The sequence below is a fragment of the Empidonax traillii genome, unplaced genomic scaffold (genome assembly GCF_003031625.1).
Source record: "Empidonax traillii isolate 1590-97213 ecotype Southwest subspecies unplaced genomic scaffold, ASM303162v1 scaffold154:size1206225, whole genome shotgun sequence".
In the NCBI taxonomy this organism is placed as follows: Eukaryota; Metazoa; Chordata; class Aves; order Passeriformes; family Tyrannidae; genus Empidonax; species Empidonax traillii.
This window is the reverse complement of record NW_020955347.1, coordinates 124871-145973: the sequence shown is the minus strand read 5'-3', so window position 1 is coordinate 145973 and position 21103 is coordinate 124871. Positions and strand designations below refer to the sequence as shown.

At 36.1% G+C, this 21103-nt stretch overlaps 1 protein-coding gene across 2 annotated transcripts in view; it reads left to right on the top strand.

The window, feature by feature from the left end:
* The first annotated feature begins 5066 nt into the window (after window positions 1-5066).
* The window catches only part of TBCK (TBC1 domain containing kinase), a 91964-nt gene continuing 75927 nt past the window's right edge, over window positions 5067-21103 (top strand). For both annotated transcript variants that reach the window (XM_027884735.1, XM_027884734.1), the window contains exons 1-2: window positions 5067-5301; window positions 7738-7810. In XM_027884735.1, coding sequence (XP_027740536.1) covers window positions 5109-5301; window positions 7738-7810 — 266 coding nt within the window. In that variant the 5' untranslated portion in view covers window positions 5067-5108. The remainder of the gene's footprint in view (window positions 5302-7737; window positions 7811-21103) is intronic.

The following is a 21103-nucleotide window of genomic DNA, read 5'->3' as shown; positions in this document are numbered from 1 at the left end:
CCTCCAAAATTCAGTATTTGTTGAAGGCAAAATAATGGCACAGGAGCCTTGTCAAAATCTGGTTTGCATATTCTGTTTATCTTGAATAACAGTGTTACAATTAAAATTTTGGTATACTTTTATATTCATCTGTTGCTGAACTGGTGTAGCTGGAATCCAAAGGAAAGTGTTTCTTTTCATCACTGAATTTACTAGTTTGGACAGAGTAATGACAATGTTGATTTTTTTTTTCTTTTAAGTGTGCCTTGTTGTTTGTAATTATCTGCCCATGACTCCCCAGTTATTCTTTATTTATAGTCAGAATACTTCTTACTTCAGTGAATGTTAGAGAAGTTGGAAAATCTTGTAAAAGAAGAATGTTTTAATGCTGTGCCACAGGGCAAAACATTTGATTAAACATGATACTGCTTACATTTAGATTTTTTTAGCAGTCTTATAGCATTTGTGGTAGATGTTTAATTTATATGCAAATTAAAAAAAAAAGTGAGGTGAACTAAATTTAATCCACAGTTCCCCCCTGCAAAAAAATCCTCCCCTACAAAAAATTAAGTTGATAACTTAATAGGTGGTATTATTATTATTATTATTATTATTATATGAATGTATCCCATCTCATTATTGTGATTGTCCTGACACACTCTTAATTATTTTCTGTGGTCCCTTCCATAGGAATCTGAATTCGTCTTTTCTTCAATACCCATTATGCATTTTAACAAACTTTGTGAGTAGCCGATTGACAGTGGGAGACAAATCACACTTCGGTTTTTTTTTTTTTTTGTGAAGTAGCAGCACTAGGTAAAATTGCATCTTCCATTTCCGTTACTTTATCAAATTAATAATTACTGTGGTTGCAGCAGGAATATTGTAAGACTTAAGAACAAAGAAATTCTGGGAGAGAATTTCTTCGTATGACATGGCCTACTTTGTTTAAAATACTGTGATTTAATAAAAAACTGTGTAAGTACAGGATGTTCAGGCTACCTGCTCTCCTGGAATTGTTCTCAATTGCTTTAAAAGTAATCCAGTAGCAGTTCTGATTATAATTGTGTTTTAATTTGGAAAAGCTGCCTTAATTAGGTGAGGAATGTTTGCACCTGGATACTGAAGAGGTGTTTAAGTAACCAGCCATTTCGAATTGGTAACAGGTATTAGCACATGGCTACTTGTTTTTTCTGCCCATGGACAGTTTAGGAGAGCCACAACTGTGTTTCACTGAATGGTTTCATTCAGATTGGTCTGTTTGTATGGGCAGCGTTTGCTTCCGAGGGACTTACACATTTTCTTAAGGGCAAAGTACTGAGTGTCCATTTACTCATAATCACGTTAGCGCTGCTGCAGTGAAGAGGTTTTAAGTGATGGATAGAAAAGACTAAATTCTGAAGAAAAAAATATTTGTTCTCTGAGAGCAGTAGGTATTCAGAGGAGCAAATAAGTTGCTCAGTAGATTAGAGAGCTCCCTTCTATATTTTATTTCTGAGTCTTGGTCATGGACAAGCTCTCTAGTGCAAGATTTTCACGATGGTGCCAATCTGAATATTAAATAGGAATTGGTAAAGGTCTCTTTTTTTTGTGGCTGGTTTTGCTGAGAATGTTGGTTAGTGTTTTTGTGTACTGTAAAGGTTTCTAAGAGAGATTTAGATGGAGGCAAGGGAGTTCGGGAAGGTCGTTCAGAGGTGGGATGCAACAAATCCACTTCTGGACTTCTAATCTTTATGCCAGACCTATTTCACAGATGTGGTAGACTATCTCTTATATATGGAATAAATTGTACTTTGGAAACAGTGACTCAGTAATTTTAGATGACACTAATAAGACAAGTCTTAGTTTCCTCTTCCATCCTTACTGTTTTGGTTTATCAGAATTGAATTTCCAGAATTCAGTCCCAAAACTGAATTTGCTTTAACTGTTTCTGGTGTCAGTTTAAAATAACAAACCTTTCTTTTTCTCTTCCTATTTTTATTTCAAAGTAATAGGGATGTTCTGCAAGATATAATTCATTCCTTCAAGTCATAAAATTAATGCAATATGTGTCTCTTCTACATAGTAAAAGTGAATTTGAGGTGTGTTGAACATAAGGACGATGTGTAGCACACTCCTGTGTTTATAGTTCTGCCAGACTTTGATGTGGAGTTAAAGAGAAACAAGCAACAAAACCCAAAACAAACCAACCTCCAACAATTTAAAAATGCTTTCATGGTTTCCCCAGAATTAATTCTGTAGTAAGAGAACCTGTTTTAATGCATACCTTTTAAAATTCCTTATTGATTCTTTTAGGTGGGTGTCAGGAAAGATTGTTTGTTTATCTCATGTCTCCCTGTCTCCTTTCTAACCAAAGGAAGCAAGTGATAAGTTGAGCACATTGCAGGTGGTGTAAATCATCCTTGTAAGCCAAGTGATCTAGAGTGCAAGGAAAGTTTAATCTCTTAAAATGAGTTATTGAATTGATGAAATCTAACAGTTGTTTTTATGAAAATTCCTTTCTAAATGTCAGCTGAATGCGGGTATAGTATATTAGGGAATTATTATCTAACACTGTTTTTCTACAGTAAAAATGAAAACATTTTATCTCAGTAAATATATTGTATGCTACATATGTACATTTTTTAGAGGCATAATGCACCTTGCTGCTTAGCTGTGATTTTACTCTCCCCCCCCTCAACTCTGATCCTAATAGCTTGGTTTTCTTTTATTTTAGAGCAGATATTAGAGGACTATTGTGCCAAGCAAGATTATAATTCAATCTCTAAGTCAAGCTATTTTCTCTAGATGTTTAATATATATTTTTCTTCTGAAGCTAAGTAGTTCATTTGGCAGACATGATGTTTTTGCAGGAATGTGTGTCTTTTTATAAGTACACAGCTAAAGTTTTCCAGTTGGAACTTGCTGAATGCCAATAAATCTTTGTGCTGGCAGCCTGTCCAATTGATATCTTTCCAATGGAAAATTCTAACTATAATTTGCATTGTTCGCAACCCAAAATAAATACTTTTGACAACAACAAAAAAAAATTCAAGAGATATGAAAGCCTTGTGTATTTACAAATAAGACTTTTAGTACAACTACTGTTATAAAAACTGCAATGCACAGTGCTGTTCCGGATTTATTTTCTTTCTTTTTCAAGTTTGATTCCTTAATGCTATGCATTCACATTTAATATGATGACATTTATTAGGATGTAAAAGTACATATCTCATGTCCCTGTTTCTTCAGAGGAAGAAAACCACCTCACAAATTAGAGCAGTCTTTTAAATTTGCTTATTATCTTAGATTGGACTGTATTAGTTCAAACAGAAGGTGAATTACATAACTTCCATTTGTCTAGACTTAGTAAATACGTTTGGTATTTAAGGATCTTTGTGCAGCCTCTATGGAGGCCCTCTCAGTTGGGATTCACAAAATAAATTCAGTAGTTTTTAACTGGGAATGTTATGCTTGAGACAAGACTGTTGCAGTAGAGAAAGAATAATTTTGAGATACTAAATTGTTAAGTATTCTGTTTCTCCTGTGTGACCTCCTCAGGAGAGAATCCCTTTACCTGAAAGCAGCAGGTTAATGTTGGCTGAAAGAAGAATAAAAAAAGTAGTGAATAGCTTCATTAGTGCTCTGCATAATCTTCTTTTTCTTGGGTTTTGTTTCGTGAAGCACCTAAGATGTTAAAAAATTATCACATCTGGTTTGAAAGAATTATGTTGCATTTATACTTTAGGCTTGTTGTATTATTTCTTTTATGGGATTCAAATCCTGAATGTTCTTCTTCATTGTTTCCTGGAGAACTTGCATATCTGCCTCTGCTCTTCAGAGCTTATAATTACTGTTTTGTGGCTGACAAGAGAGTTGCTTTCCATGTCAGTGGACTATTGTTGTTGACAGTATACACAGATGCCTCCAGACTCTGTGCTGTGATGTTGAAGTGAGCTGGATGGTGCTCTCCTGCACGGGCCTGTTAATAAAGTGGGAGTTTTTTTGTTCTATGGCCTCTTGTACCACAATACATGGAAGTGCCATCTGCTTCTCCATCACAGCTTCCACACCAGGACTCACTTCAGAGGGTGTAAGATTGGCCTATTTATCTCTGTTTGTATGTGTATCCGTGTACACAAGTACAAATATGCTGTGGGAGTTCATATGTTTGGTAATAGTCCCTATTGTCAGGTTGTCCTGTCTCAAGTCACCTGCTGAGCAGTCCACAAACGAGCTGAGCAGAGGCTTGATGTGTTTTTTGGAACTTGTTGCCTCAGATTAAATTCATAGTTTGCCAGTAAAGAGGTCAGGCAGTTTTACACTTCCAGTCTGGCTGTGGAAGTGTCTGTTACTTGTGCCTGGTTTAGATTTTCATGTTCTTGAATGGTGTAATGGTTGTTTGTGGAAAAATGAAGAGAAAATGTTCAGCTGACACTGAATAGAAATGCTTAGTTCAGAGGAGAGAGCTTATTCCTGCTAGAGAGAAGAGTGGTCATGAAATTATGTGCTCCTGGAACTAAATTTCAGGATAATTTATTTTGCTTGACTGTCTCACAGAAATATTGTACATAGATTACTTCCTTAACTGGTTATTGACCCAGTGTATGAGCTAGCAGTTTACCCATGGATGGGGAAAGAAATGGTGGTAGAAAAGATGGTTGTTACTTCACAACTTCAAATATTAGGATTCCTATAGTATATAGATGCTGGATCATCACTAAAGCTGTGGTAATCTGAACTTGTGGCCTGCTCCTACAAGGTGGTATTCTAGAAGAGTGTTTTCTGTTTGATGCCTTTACTGGTTTTTGAATAAATAACCTACTATATTAAGTAGTCATCTGAAGATTATTTGTATTAAGGCATTTATCTGCTCCTAAAAATAGTTTTGATTCTTAAATCTGTGTTTAAAACTGTGGCTATATTATCATCTTTAAATGTGGTGTTTATGATGTAGCAGCACTGTATTATTATTGTTGTGTTTATTATGCAAAAATGTCCCTTTCTCCCATAACAGAGAAAAAAACATTTTAATTGCATTAATTAGTAAATGACTAGGAGCCTGTATATTTTGCAGATAAATTTTAACTTTGTATTCTCTGTTTAAGGAACACAAATTGCTCTGAAGAGTTTAAGACTGTGTGAAAAAGATGTTTCCTTTAAAAGACTCTGTGATGGGTGCCTCCACCTTCTTTGCCTCAGCTCTGCCACATGATGTTTGTGGAAGTAATGGTCTTCCTCTAACACCCAACTCCATAAAAATTTTGGGGAGATTTCAAATCCTTAAAACAATCACTCATCCCAGGCTTTGCCAGTACGTTGACATTACCAGAGGTAAACATGGTGAGTATCTGTTTAATAAGCAAATTTTATGTATGATTAGAGAGTTATATTTTTGTGACAATACATGTTAAGGTGACTGAGCAGAATACTGCCTTCAAAGCACCAGAAAGGGGCTGGGTTTCAGTCTTAAAATTGCTGTATACCTTTGCTGTGACTGGCAGTAGTGGTGCTTCTGTTTCTTCTTTGTAGAGTCAAGGTGGAGGATTGTTGTTTGTCCTGTTTTGTTGTGTGTTACACTGACTGATAAAAGCCAAGTACTTTCTTCTTTCCATACCTGTCAAAAATTCTTGTACTCAATTGCTGCTCCATGTCTCTGTGTGGGACATGGAAATACATGTATTTTGAGTGCTGCACTCCTACACCAATACTGCAATCTTATGAGCATTTTCGTGGGATGGTTGGGTTTTTTCTACTTGAATTTTCATCTGTTCTTGTTGTCTCGGTCATCTTGTGTTTTGGCTGCAAATTTCCAGTGTCTCTCTTTAATATTTCTCCTGCTAATGGTTTCTTCTTTTTAGGACAGCTATTTTTTGTCAGTTACTGTTATCACACTTACTGTTAGCTCAAATAAAGCTTCAGTTGTATCTTTCTGCTTTAGCTGATCTTATTCTGTTGCAAGCTCACCAGGACTACAGCATTTAATTTCCACGAAAAGGCTGCAACGCCCGTCACAATTTAAGTGATTGCCACCTTTAACTTTTAAATCAACACTGTTCCCATATAAAAGCACGTTGTATTTGATTGGCTACAGGGCCTCATAAAGTAGAATAAGTAATTTTTGTCCCCTTTAGAATGCAGTGTAATAGAATGTTTCAGATTTTTAGAAAATTAGGATAGTGCCAGCTCCAAATGCTGAAGTGTTCTGTGGGGCAGGGAGTTCCTTATGTATTTTTCTTTGTCCTCAAGCATGTGAATTTTTCATTTATGCAGTCAGGAGATCTATAAAGTTTAATTACTTTCATTTGCTTTTGCTAGTACCTCTTGAAAGAGAAACTGGAATTTTTTTACAGTATTGTTTAGGATGAAAGGAAGCATTAACTAACATAACATTTAATAAATCAAAAATAAATAGAAAAACATGACCTTTTTGATAATGAAGAGTAAATTACATGAAGATTTTGTGTGTATAAATATGAAGGAAAAAAATACTCTCTGATAATTGAAGTACTTTGATGCATAGCAAATAAAATGTCTAATCATGAAGTCAGGAGACTGTTCCTAATGGTTAGAATACCAGCTAATAGCTTTCAAATAATATAGCAAATTTGGTGGAAAATTTTATCATTCCTATACTTACACAATTTTCATGAGTTCTCTGCATAATGATTTAATGTTTGTGTGTGTTTTTTTTTTGCAAATGTGAGTTTCTATTCTTACAGAGAAATGTGAGAGCAGACTAGGAAAACAGTGCAAAAAAAAAAAAAAATTAGATATATGCATCCCCCCAGAAGGCCCTCGAAGGGGAAATATAAAAATAAAAGAAAACCATTCAAATTGATTTTTTTTTTTTTTTGTAAAATTGGGCGCCTTTTAAATCTTTCCTAGCATTGTAGGAGGCAGTCTCAGAATTTTTTCCTCCAAAGAAAGCATAAATGGTCTTTTGATTTTAAAAAGGAAGAAACAGAGTTACAAGCATTCCTGCTTTAATGTGATGAGAGGTGTTCCTCAGTTTTTTATCTTTATGTAACTGTAAAAGTCATCTTGCAAGAATGTGTTTGAAATAGTTTAGTTTGATTTGATTTTGAATCTGTACATTAACTGCTAGCTTGTCGATGAGTAGTGGAAGCAGCAAAGCCTGGCTACTGCAGGAGTCTTCTCACACCCCTATGTAAGATCTTATACCGCTGTTATTTCCTGCTGTATGATTGTCTTCAGTGCAACAAGAGCTTTGGTTTTTCCCCTGTAATCAGAACCAGCCCATCAGTCTTCAGAACATGTGGGACCCCTGCAAGGACTGTAGGTGTTTGTTGGGCGAGAGGTGCTAGAGCTTGTTGGCTCATCAGGACTGAAACTCCTGTGCTCAGTCTGAGTCCATTTTCTCAAAGAAGGTGTTACTTTGAGTCTCTTTCATCAACCCAACCACATATTTCTGCAAATTTTTCTTTGAGACCTCATTTCTTCAGTTAAATCTGCCTGACACTGGCTGAGGACTTCAGCATTTGTTAGGAGGTTACTGGATGGATGGATTGACAGTGCTTTGCATGAGGAAAGAGGAAAGATAATCTGCTGTGTCTCATAAAGAAAAAACAGTGATGTTATCCATGAGTTGTACATCTCTAACATTTAATTATGTGTAATTTTCCATACGGTATATGTCAAAATACTTTAACATCTGCCAAATAGGTATAGTGTGAAGTTTCTACTCCCAGGATCTCATTTGGATTCCAGTCCTGCAATATGTCTTTTTTGGTGATTTTTTTTTTTTTTCCCTATTAGAGAGACTGGTTGTGGCAGCTGAACACTGTGAAAAGAGTCTGGAAGATTTGCTACGTGAAAGAAAGCCCGTCAGGTAAGGTGTCAAGCTAATTCAAATCCACTCATCATTTCACATATCATCTATGAGAAAGTCCTGGACAATTTTTTTAACTTTTACTGGTTTATATAAATTTTATTTCATTAGAGTTTAACCTAAAGACATTGTTTATCAGATAAAATATGTGCCTGAAGAAGGAGTACTCATTCCCATGCAATTCTAAAAGCCAGAAGAGTTACAGGGAACTTGCTTACAAATGAAATTCTTTGTAACTGGTAAAATCCTATCTTGTCTTGTCTTGTGATAGTAGCTTTGGGTTTTCTTTTTAAAAATAAAACCAGGCTTATGACAGGATAAGGAACTTCCTAAGAATTAATTTGAAGATTGAGTCTGCCAGATCATGAAACACAGCTTTCACTAGAATGGATGGAATTTGGTGTGCATTTTTTATATGGAGAAATCTATTAATTTATCAGCTAGAAAGTGGACAAGATGTCAGATATATATGCCAGAGTGCTAATTAGTGGTTTGAATTTGGGGTTTTGTAGTCACTTTACCAAGAGTTTGGTCAAAACCAAGTCCAAAGGCTCGATGGCAGGACTAATTTTTTTAACACTAGGATGTATGCAATAGTTGAGCTGTATCTTTAACGAAACAAACAAAAATCCCAAAATTCCTGTCAGGCTCGTTGCAAAAAGTTTTAACTGTCATTTTAAAATCTATCACTATTACCTCTGGAGTAAAGTGGTATATATGTAAAGCAGAAAATGTGAAGAGTGGAAGGAGAAAAACGTAATTTCCTTTTGGGAAAGCTAGACATTGTGTGCTAACTAGTTGTTTCAGAACACAGAAAATATATAAATATAAAACACATTTAGAAAAATCCAGAGTCTCCTCATCCTACCTTTTGAAGTTTACAGCTTAGATTTCATCTCTCTTCATATTTATGCAAATGTAGAGCTGATGATCAATCAGTAAAATAATTGACAATTTTTTCCCAGTTAACATGAGGCATTTCAGGTGGGCTGTGTTTGATGAGGTACTATACTTCTGTGACTTTCTGTGATTCATCCCAAATTAAGTTTGTATAAAGGGAGCAATACTGGATCTGTAGCTTTTTGAGTCTTGCAGCCCCTAAATAGGATGCTAACAATGTCTGGCAGAGATACATCTAAATGAAAAATGCCCTGTGTTTGTGTTAGCATTTTATAAGCTTGAGCTTGTATGGCAGTGTGTGTTGCAGAGGACTATAGCTTGAGGAATATTAAGGAACTATGGTTTCTATTTTTTCTTAAGATAGAGAGGTAGTTAGGTGTAAAGGGTTTTTCATGTGTGATATATATATAATTGTTCTTAATACAGTTTTGCATCAGGTTCCTGTTGGGCAAAGTTCCAGAAATAATTAAAGCATCAGAAACTCTTTTCGTTCCTTTTTCATTCGGTTCTCACACTGTTCTTTGAACGTGTGTCTGGGTGTTAGATGAGGAGCAGCCCAGACTGCCTGCTCTCTTGTGACTGTTTTTGAAAAAGCATGCATGTAGCTCTTTTAATTTGGTTCAAATTCCTTGATACAGTATACTTAAGTTCTCTGACATAACTTTATCAAGTAACAGTGGTCTGTCTGTATGTACCTCCATTATGCTCCTCTGTACTTCCATGTGTTTTGTGGCATCCAGAAATGTTTCTGAGATCATTTTAGATAGTTTGGTAAGGTATGTGACTTTAAGTTTTGGCACGCTGAAAGAAGTTAGTTTGTGACAGTTACTTCAGGTCTTTGGGCTGTGGCTCTGTTGAGAGCCATTGCACAAAGCCTGGCTTTATTTCTTACCTCTTGTCATGAGAAAAAGTTTGTACTGAAGGAAGTTATTCTATTTCTGATCTTTCTTCTAATGAGCCAGTTGGGATATCTTCTGGAAGTTGTAACACCTGAGGTATAGGGCTAAAATATAGCCTGTATGTATATCCATAGCTTTAAGAGACATTAGTGACTCATCTACTGAAAATTGCAGCTTTTGCAGTAGTAGCTGGAAAGATAAATTATGTTCACTTCAAACAAAGTTTCTTGCAAGACAGATGTTTTCCTTGTACTTCTATTTTTTTTTAATTTATTTATTTAATGAAAACAGAATTTTTTTATTCGTATGTGAGACCCAGAAATTTCCAGGAATAACTTGGATGGACCATTTCCCAGTAATTGGTTATGTGATCTGTCTATATCAATTACCTTTGGAGAGAAGTCTTTGGCTTTTTTTATGTGTTCTGATTGTATTGGTCATTGGTAGCATAGCTGGTTACACATCCGGAGTTGATGTGTATACTATTGCAATTAATTTTATAAACTGTTTTTGGAATGTGAGAAGCTGCTCTTCTGGCTTCTAGATTAATTTTCCTTACACTTGCCAGTAACCTAAGTCCTTTGCACCTGTGCCACAAGCTGATGTAAAATCAGCAGGAAATCTTCTATTATGTTAGTGCTGAAACTCAAGACATTACATTATGGACTGTCTGTCTTTCTATACATGTGGGAAAACAGGCCATGCAGTTGTTTGGTAGTTATTTACAGTTAATCTTTGCTGAAGTCATGCATCAAGTATGGCACACATTCCGTAATATATGAATTATACTTTAAAAAAAAAAAGTAGGGAAGTTCTTTCTTCAGTTAACCACAGACTTTCCCCAGGTTTTCTAATTCTGATTAATCAGTTGCACATAGGAGCCAAATACTGGAAATTAGACCTCTAGCTGTTTACTTTACCTGCCCTGTCACAGTGCAGAAAGTCTTTTTACTGAGCATATCACCAAAAATTTTCTAGAAACTGGACTTAGGTTATATTCAGGAATTCATTCATTCATTACTTAATAATAATGTGTCAGCAGTCCCCAGGCATTGCAGAGATGGTTTACCATTGTCCTTAAAGTTAACATGCTTAACTTCACTATCAAAGATTAATGCACATAAGTGTTTGGTAATTTATGGCCAGATTATTTTCTGGTTTGAATTTTGCATATTTGGGATCCTGGATTAAGCACCTGCTGCTGTTATCAGGTAAATTTCAAGAACTCTCAAAGGGATGAAATGAGTGTCAGCTCTTGCAATTCTTACCATACATAGCCAGATACAGGAAAGGACTTTATTACAGCTCTTCTTTCTGTGTTTCAGGGGATAGCCTTGTGAACACTGTAACTACAGTTAATGCTCCTAAAAGTGACATTAATCTCAATTTTCTTTATTTACTGTGCTTCCATAGAGCATCACAATAACAGCAGGGGAGCTCTTTTGCTGTTGTGTGGCACAGGAAACTCAGGCTGCAGATATGGATAAGAGTTTTATGGTAGGATAAAAATTTTAGTGATTGATAACCCATTTTTCACCAGACTACTTTCCATTGCTCTGTGTGAGAGGTTGTAGTCTGGGTCATTGTTTGCTGTTTATTCAATCTCAATTTAGTGCCCTATTTGTTGTTGTGCTTAATCTTAGTTTATAACAGTTGTGTTAGTGTAAAATCAGCTCTCTGAAGCGTGTTCAGGAGTGAGGTAAATGTTTAAAGAGGCACAAATTTATGTATGTAGTGACACAAAAATAGTAAATACCTTATTTAAGATCATAATATTTTATTGCTGTTCAGAGACTTGAAAATTTGTCTCAGTCTGGCTGGCTTCCTCCATGTCTTCTTGCACAAGCAAGGATTTTTTTCTTGTGAATGAATTTAAAATAAGTCACAAAAAAGTACAGTGGGTAGACATTTTGTACTTTAACAGTCTCACAAAGCATAGTGGCAGTCAAAATTTTACTAGCTCTTCAAAGTTGCTAGTTATTGTAGCAGTGTTACCAGAAGACCAGAATGTAGGATGTACATTTATCTTTAAGGTTCTCCGTCTTTTAAACACTTTTCTAACTACTCCTTTGAGATACTTTTCCCAGACTGTGTTAAGGAGTTATTTTTTCTGCTCCTGTGCTGTTATAATAGGAGTTGTGAGCATTTCCTTTTCTGTCATGCTTGAAGTGTATTTCTTCTTTGAAGAAGTTGGTCTGCACTTGTATTCATAACAATAAAAATGCCAGCAAATACTGACATTGAGCAGACTTTTGGCACCTACAGTAGAGTTTCTGGATTGGTCTTTAATTTGTGGCTTGGACAGTCTAAATCTATTCCCTTCTTTAATAAAATATAGTTGTCATATGTTTTGAAAGTCATGGTTTTGAAAAATTACTAGTGAACCATCAGAGATACAAGGTATAGTTTGTTATACATGGAACATTTGATGGGAAGCAGACTGTGTCTGCAGCTGTTTACTAGTTTGGAGAAAACATGATCTGACTGATTCGGATGAGTACATTTTATTGGCTGTATTAAACAGTTGTCTGTTCATTGATTGGACTAGATTTCTTTATGCCATCGTTGCTGTTAGTGTGCTTTTGGCAAACTTGAAGTGAAACTGAAGAAATTAGATGAGGGGAGAAAGCAATTTCTGAGTAGCCAGGCATTCTTCAAAATATATTGTTAAACAGGTGCAAGTCATCAAAAGGCTGAAGGTTTTACATGATTTGCCTTGAAGAGCTGCATATGAGCAGAGTTTCATGAGCTGAGTGTATTCTGCTTTGAATCAAGTCTGTGTTGGAATTTCACATGAGAAGTCCATATGTCACAATGAGGCTGTATTTGGCAAGGATAAATTACATAATAGTAAGATGAAGTAGCATTAATAAACAAACTTAATTTTTTTTTTCCTAAGCATGTGTGAGATTCTGTATTAGGGCATTTAGTGTCTGTAGACTTCACCTTTAGTTTCTTGATAATGCTTTAGTTCCAAATCCATGGTGGAAGATTATACATTAGTCCAGACTTGTTTATATGTTGTCCAATTATGCTTTTCTTCATGTAGAAGTATAGTTTTATTTCTGTAAGTAATTTTTAGTCTGACTGCAGATCTTTCTGTAGCATTCCTTTTAGCATAGATTTTCTCCTGGGACTGCCTTTCCTCTCAAAACAAGAAAACAATTGGCATGGAAAAGGGGTGCAGCTTTCTTGAGGTATTCAAGGTGGACGTTGTTACTTTTGATGTTTGAGTGACCCTTTTGGGTATGGAATCAAATTCTTTGCTTATAGAGTTGGCTGCAATGTTTGATAGCAGCACAAAGACATTTCAGAACCTATGTCCATGTCTTCCTTTTGTGTGAAATGTAACAGTGAGTGCATCCTTGTTTCTTATCTTTCTCTATTCCAGGAAAAAGCAAAAAGAGAAGAATCCTACTTTTTGAGATTGGTAGTCTCTGCTTCTTGCCATTAAAATGTAGATAAAATAGCTGTATACGATATAAAGTCTGGAGATGTGGAAGAGGTGTGTGATTAGATTTCAACCTTTTGCTCACCCTTGCTTCCTCTGTAGTTGCTTGTAGATACTTTCATATTAATGTCCATGCTAAAAGCAGTATTAAAGATCTTGAGATGAAGATGAGTTACACTGAGTTAATTGAATACATAAGTAGTGGAAAGTTTGTAGTCTATAGTTTTTGGTCAAAGAGGGTGTTGAGTTTCTTTCAGATCAAACACCATCCTCAAGAGGAGAGTGGGTTCATCCTGAAGAGATATTTGTGCAAGGAATTGTGTAAGGAACATGTTAAAATTCTATTCTACGTAAATGAGCAAATTACTACTAATGAGCTAATGGCTGAAAACCCAGTTGTGTTGAGCAAATCTTACTGGAGTTAAGGCACGTTATTTATCCTAATGTGTGTTTGTACTAGTTATGTTTAGAATAAAAATTGCCTGTAGACTATGAGAACAAGATATGGTTAGTATATGGTTATTCTGTTTTGATACAGTATTTGACACTTCATCCTGATTTTAGGAAGGGAAAAAAAAGGAAGAGATAACATTCATTAGACTTGCTATACAGTGCATTGTTCTAAAATGGGATTTTATTTTAAAGTGCAAGTTCTTGCCTTTGTAACTACCAAGCAGTGTCTTCAGGAGAAGATTTGTCACTAATTAGGGACAGCTGGTTTATTTAGGTGTGCTGATATGCTTACAAACATCTCTGTCACCGTGGTTTTCTTCTCTGCATATGGATGTTCTCGCCTTGGGTTTATAATTAAATAGATACTGGGGAATTGAAGATTGCTGTTGTAGAAGCGTTTCGAAGGCTGGAAGTTCAGGCTAGTTTTATGGTTTAAAATGTTGAGTTCATTCATTAGCAGCACACATTTTGCTAAAGGTTCACTCATGCCTGTTTTAGTTATCACTGTGTTCACAAAACATAAAGTTTCTAACACTTACTGCAAATTAGCTGTGAGTATACAATACCATGGAGCTGATGCTGTGCAGTCAACAGTGGCAGATATGGGCTATGATAATTGTTTTTGGAAGCCCCTTGAAGCTTCAAGGTGGAAAGGCTTGAGAGCTCTTAGAGTAAAGCACATACTGGGCTTTCTTCTACTATTATCTAATGCCTGATACTTCTGTGTAACCACTCACCAGCCCTTGCAAAGTGTTGTCTCTTACACTCCATTACTGCTTGTTTTATGTTCTGCCAGTCATCCTTCCTATCTGTTTGGGAGTATGTCCTGCACAATTACAGTATGTTGTGCTTCTCTTGCCATTTTCCCAGGCAACTTTTGTTGTATGGGTTTCTCCTACATGCAACTATAGCCATCTCTGTTTCCCCCTTTGGTGATCACGTTTCTCATATCACATTTAATATTAATTGTATGCTGATGGATAAATTTCTACTTTTTAGTCAGATGTCTGCTTTGGCTACACATAGGTTTATGGTTACCTCTCCAGATAGGTGTTTCCTGCCTGTTGTGATTATGTGTACTAGTTTATAGATCAAAGTGATGCACTCCCTAGTGGCTTTTAGAATGTTAGTTGTTAGCTATGAAATTCCTAACAGCACCATTGCTTTTTGGCCTAGTTGCAAAGTCTCTTTGATCACTTGCATTTGCAGACTGTTCTCCTCTCGGAACTTTCCATCCTGTTTCACTTTTGAGTAGTGTCTGTACCACTGATACAGGGATACAGATTCTTTTGAGCTAAACACTAAAATGTATGTAGGTAGGCTTTTAACCTCAGATATTTAGATTTTTCTTTAAAATTATGTTATAGCCAAGTTGTTTCTTAAAATAACGCTGTTGCAAAGTCTACTGATCTACAGAAAATTCCTGGCTTTAGGACAAGATCTGTGCAGTGTTGCAAGATTTCTTCATAGCTTAAATTCTGTTACAAATTTATGAAATGGGGGGAAGGGGTTTAATTAGAAATGTGGCTTGTTACTAATGCTTAATCCTCTCATAGAGATGCCAGCAGGAATTAATAACAAAAAATCAGTCCTGTCTGACTGCAAGGACGGCATTATTTATTGTTAGTTAGTCATGGTTTCTCGAGTTGTGAATTCAGTTCATACTGCCACACAGCTGCAACAATGTTAACTGCATTAATAACTGCACTTCATTTTCAGCTTTTCTTTTAAAATTTTTCATTGATCAGGTTATTAATGAGGTTTTATTTTCTAGTGATTCTGAAACCTCATTTTTTTTTCTGCTCTTGTAGTTTTATCAGAGATCATAAACAATTGGTACAAGTCAGTATCAGCTGTTTTGCTGTTGTGGCATTTACAAAAATACTAATACACCAGCTTTGCTTCTCTTTATAGGGAAAAAAAAACATTTAGCATTGTGAAACCACTGTTACTATCCTCTAAGTATTTTGTACATAGCCATGTTCTCGAAAGGAGAGAAGCTAATATGCAAACAAATTCGCTTACGGGAAAAATATGAATAATTTTTTTATAGAGAATTACTTCTGTGGATATTCCCCAATTCATTTTCAATGCATACATTTGTTATAAAACCAAGAACTATATACCATAGGAATGAAAGCCTCTGTTGAAAGACCCAAGCAAAAGCACTGTTTACAAATAAAATATGTATAAATTTTCCGTCTTGTGAAAAATATAGCTTCAAGCAAAAACTTTTTAGAAAGATTCTTCTTAGTAATGATATATCAAACTCCTCTGCTTGCAGTAGAAGCTGAAGTATGTCAAGACATATAGTCTTGTAATGGCCTGGTTGCAGAGTTTTTCCTAAAAGCAAGTGTAGATTATGGCCCACTCCCCATCAGAATTAAAACTTCAAAATGCTGCTGTTCTGGTGTTTGTTCCTGAAGAAATGTTGCTGTGACACTGATCTTTGTAGCAGATAATCCTCAGCCCTAGTAAATTTGCAGTTGTCTTTATAAAGTAGATATAAGGTTACACCTTCCAGTCTATGAGGTTTGAGTTCTGGATAAAGACAGCAGTGGCAAGAGGAAATCCTTCTGTCATCCTTTTGAGCTAAACACGAATGGTATAGCTGTTCAGGGTGAAAAGACGCTACTTTAGTATCTGAAAATAATGTACCTTGAGCATGTGAATATTTGTTTTATGAAGAAGTGCTTCAGACATACACTGTAGGGTGGCCCTCTGTTTTTTTATGTGTATATGGCTGTGCTTTACGAAAACATTTTACTTCTGGCCTTGGTGTGTAGAAGAAAGCTGCACGAAGTTAACTGTAGCATAGTAAGGCAGTTTTGTTAATATTCTCCCAGCCGACTTCCTTTTTTTCCTGGCAAAGACCGTGCTAGAAAACTCTGTGCAACTCTTTCTTAATGGGAAGGGGCAGAAAAGCAGTGATGAAATTAATCAGCAGTATCCTGTTAGCAAACCTTTGAAAAACAGTCATTTGGAGTGGCTTATGCAAAGACTACTGAGACTTGCTGATTTTACAGAATTGCTGCTGAACAAGCATATGGCAATGTCTGTTTTAAGGACAGTACTTAAAGCTTTGCGTAACTTTTGGGTGTTTACTGGGTGCATTAATGACACAGGATGGACAGTTCTGTTTAATTACTGTAACTTTTGTTAACTCTGTAGGCTCCATTAGAAATTAATGCTTGGGCACTGAACACAGTTTTTGTTTCTCAGTGTGGATTCATTAAATATATCACCTGATTATAGACAGGGAGATTGGAAATCATATTTTTAAATGCTCACTAGTGAATGATAGTGGTGACTATAAAAGTTTGTTATGTTCTTCCCCTTGAAAGAGCACTTTTGGTGTGCTCAAGGTCAAGTGTTCCATAACTGACATTAGGTCAACACTTGGACTTAAAAATTGTACTTGAAAAAAAAAGCTTACATTATACTAAGCAATTGATAATATGTATTGTAACATAAGCTTTTTTAAAGTATCATTTTTTCCTTCAATCATTATATATATTTTTTCAGGGAAAAATATGGAAGAATGGGGTTCTGTAAACTTGGTCTAATTGAAGTCATAATTTTATGTTACTAAAAGACTCAAAAATCTGTAGTGATAGAAGAGTATAATGGGCCAAATTATGTCCTGTCAGGTAAGTGCTGGATAGATATCCTCAACTCAAAATAGAATTTTTATGTAGAGAGTGCATTGGCTGATACCTGGATTTGATAGTCTTAACATGCCAACTTCAGCCGTTGGAAACGGTGTTTTCAGAGTGTGCAAACATACAGGCAAAGCAGAGCTTCTCCTTTTGATAGTTTCTTGAAGCAATGTTGCAAGGACTAGACCAGTAAAATAACTGTGCTCTCAGATAGGAAGGTACTCCAGGTCTCCACAACCTGAATCTGTCAAGTTGTGCATCAGCAAAATTTCTTGTCCGTGCAGTGCTACAATGAGCTGAGTGAAGAGTAGCTGGCTGAGAAATAATGAAAATGTTTTGTGGAGCACCTTGCTTTGGTGCTTAATACGCACTTTCACAAGTCGCTATAACCACCTTTTATACTGCCGTATATGCTATCTCTAGTGAATTACAGGGATCACATGGACTTTGAAATGTATGGTATTCTTTCTCTGAACTTTATTTTTCTGCAAAGTCAATGTTGCCAACTCTTGCCAGTGTATTGTAACTATCGTTTTCTAATTTTTAAAATGGCACCTTAGTACAGTTGGTTCGCTTAGATATGATTACTTCAGAATATTTTCTTTGTTTTGGAAAGAAAAATCTTATGTATAATATAAACTTGTAATATTAGATATTTAAGTCTGAAAAGATTGTATGTAAGGATTGTGACAGGGCAGGATTTGGGAAGTAAGCAAGGTTTGTTTGCTACAAAAGTCACTTGCAGAATTGTTATAAATTTAGGTGTCTTCAAAAGCATAGAGTCTGAGCCAGATGCTAATCTACAGTTGCCAGCTGGCATTTTGGGATACAAACAGCAATTGTTTCTCAGATATATCTTTTACTTTAACATGGAGGAAGGTAAGGAAATTGGCACTGCCTTCTGTGTGACCATTCATCGCATCTTTAGAAGTCACTTTTCCTTCAATGATAGAGTGGTTTAAGACTCTGGTAATACTGCTACTTGTGCCATTTACTGCATAGTAAACGTTTCATAGACAGATGTCAAGGGCTCTATGTTTTAAAGATACTCTATGCCTAGAAGTTTAGATGCTGATGCATTCACATACAAAGGAATGATAGTCCTAGAACATGGAATTTGATGCCTGGTTTGGAACTGACTTAACAAAACACGCCCAAGCAGCTGAAGATCTGATTTAGTGCCTTTTATGGTAGTGTCCTAGCTGCAGTTAATTCTCTTATCTCACTTGTATATGTTATCTGATTGTTTTTCTGGGTCTGTCAGATTGAGATAGGCTTCGTATGCCTTTGTTCAGACCAAAAGAGAACAAAATAAAGATTTTTTTTTTGAGATCTGACTTCAATTGATCTTAATTCTACTCCTACATTTTATGAGTTCACTCCTTTTGGAGAAGGAGAGAAGAATGTGAGATGTGTTGTTTCCTTCAATGAAATGTTGGCAATGTGAAGTGTGGAACGTGTATTTAATGCTATTGAAGTTAAGTTCTTTATTGTATATTTTGAGGTTGTTGTCTGTTTGTCCTCTCATTAGGTCTTGTTCTCCTGTTGTCACCTGTGCCTCTATTTCTATAGTGTTACTTATATCAGAAGTATAGTCAGTGATAAGAATGCAGAGTCTCTGATCTGGTTTTAATGAGGGCTACTTTACCTAATCTTTAGTGATTGAAATTTTGTTGATTTCATTGCACTTTTTAGTCCAATATAGATTCCTATTATATCTTTTACATATGAGCCAGCTGAGCCTAAGATGCAAAAAAAGACTTTTTAGAAGTTAATCAGGGGCAAGATTGAAAACTTGGAATGTGGATGTGCCTTTCCTGTTCTGTGCATTAAACCAGATGGCACTAGAGGTTTCATTAAAATGGTGCTTTATAAGGTGTGCTTGCTTTTCAAAAGGACTTTGTTCATTTGCTCCCCCATCTTTTCGGATGAATTCTGGATGTCCTAAAGGACTTCAAGGTGCGATGTATGGGGTTTTTTTGTTTTATGAGGAGCAGATACACTTAAATCATTCAGAGTGATAATGATCTGAAAAATCACCCTTGTGTTCAATCTGCTCCATATATGAAGTTGTTCTTTATTGTGCCTTTATGCATTGTTTTATGGACTTTTTTATCGTACATTACAAGTTGAGACCTTCATAAAAACATAACATCATCTGTGTTGCTTTTAAGGTCATGCTTGCAGCTCAGAATTTTAAAAAAGGAATGAAAGGACTTTGAGTTTCCTCAGATGAGCAATATGAACTTGTTGAAGATATCCTGTGTGAAATAACTCTGTGCATGAGTTAGAGACTTCCTGAGGACTCTGTCTGTAAAATTCTTTTTTTTTTTTGACTTGTTCTCTGATTGTTGCATTCCCTTCCAGTTCATTTCATTCTGATAAAGTGAATGCATTTCCAAGTAAATTGGCAGTGTTTACAATCTCAGTCCCTAGTGCCATTTTTTAATCAAACACATAATAAAGCGCTAAATAAACCATTCCCACCTGCATCAAACTCTTTATGTTCTGTATAGGGTATTTTGTAATTTATTTACCCAGGAAGACCCAATTTATCTGCACATCTGGTTTTCAACCCAGTTCTGCTTTTTATCCAGTTTTCCAGCTGGTTGATTGAGGCATAAGGAGGTCAGATGGCTTTCTTGAGGTCAGGGTAGTGATTGTCTCAGCTGGGATTATACCCAAACTTTATCCATTGCTGTAACCACTTGGCCACACCACTCCTAACCAGTCTGTGCACATTGTTGGCGGTAATGGAACTGACTGCAAATGTCATTTTCTTTGTTTTATAGTTTTGCTTGTATTGAAATATTGTCACTTTTATTGGTTCAGAAACATTACATCTGTTAACAACCTGGTTCCCTTCCACTTTGAACAGACAATTTTTTGTGATGAATCTCCTTCCTGAATTCCAAGTGGGTGTTTGTTTCATGAGTTCTGGGGTAGTGATTGATGATGTTGCTGGTTTGTGTTGTTCTGGTGTACTTCCTCAGGGCAGACCCTGTCTGACACTCCTCTTTGGAAGAGGAACCCATGTTTTTGCTCCTGTGTATCTATGCCATAAGCTTCTTAAGACTCCTGGTTGCTGAGATTCAGTTCCTCTAGACTTTAATTGTTTATAGCAATATTACAATGTTAGAACAAGATGCACAGAGTTGATAAAGGACTTTACTTAAGCATGCACTTTTCTGTGTGTACCCATGAATTGTGAGTCGGAGGAAAGAGGAACTCAGAAACATGGTATCATCAGCATAATCTTATCCCATTTAGTCTTGCTCTGTCTTCCTGAGAGGGGTCAAAATAGTTGTGGTTTCAGGTTTTATTATCAAGTTCGTCTTTCCTTGAGTTGCCACTGCATTGAAGAAGCGTGACTTAGTACTAATCCACATATATATATCCCTAGTACATACAAAAATGAAAGGACACTGTACAGTTAAATAGATAATGAGTCTTGCTTTCTGATACCAGTCCTGTGTTGTTTTCAAATTCCAGTGGAGCCTCTGTTCACTTCACTGGATGAAAGTGTTATTGAAAATAGTCCATTAAGTGCTGATTGCGCTGTCAGTACTTTCCAGGCACAGCTTTCTTCCTTCTATGACATGGATTAGGCACTCCATGTTGACTGATACCATAGCATAAAAGGAAACGAAATCTTCAACTGCCCCTAAGCACTTAAAAATACCACAAGTGTATTTGGAACAGCCAGAAATATTTCTCCTTTCCCCATGATTTTGCTTCTACCTCAACTTTACTTCCAGCCCCAGTTGTTTTTGCTCCTGTTCTGCTGTCTGGGTACATCAATGTGTTCCAATTTAACTATGCTGTAACAGTTCAGTTGGTTGGAGCGTGTGATGCTAATAACACCAGGGTCATGGGTTTGGTCTCTTTGTGGGCCATTCACTTAAGAGTTGGACTTGATGATCCTTGTGTG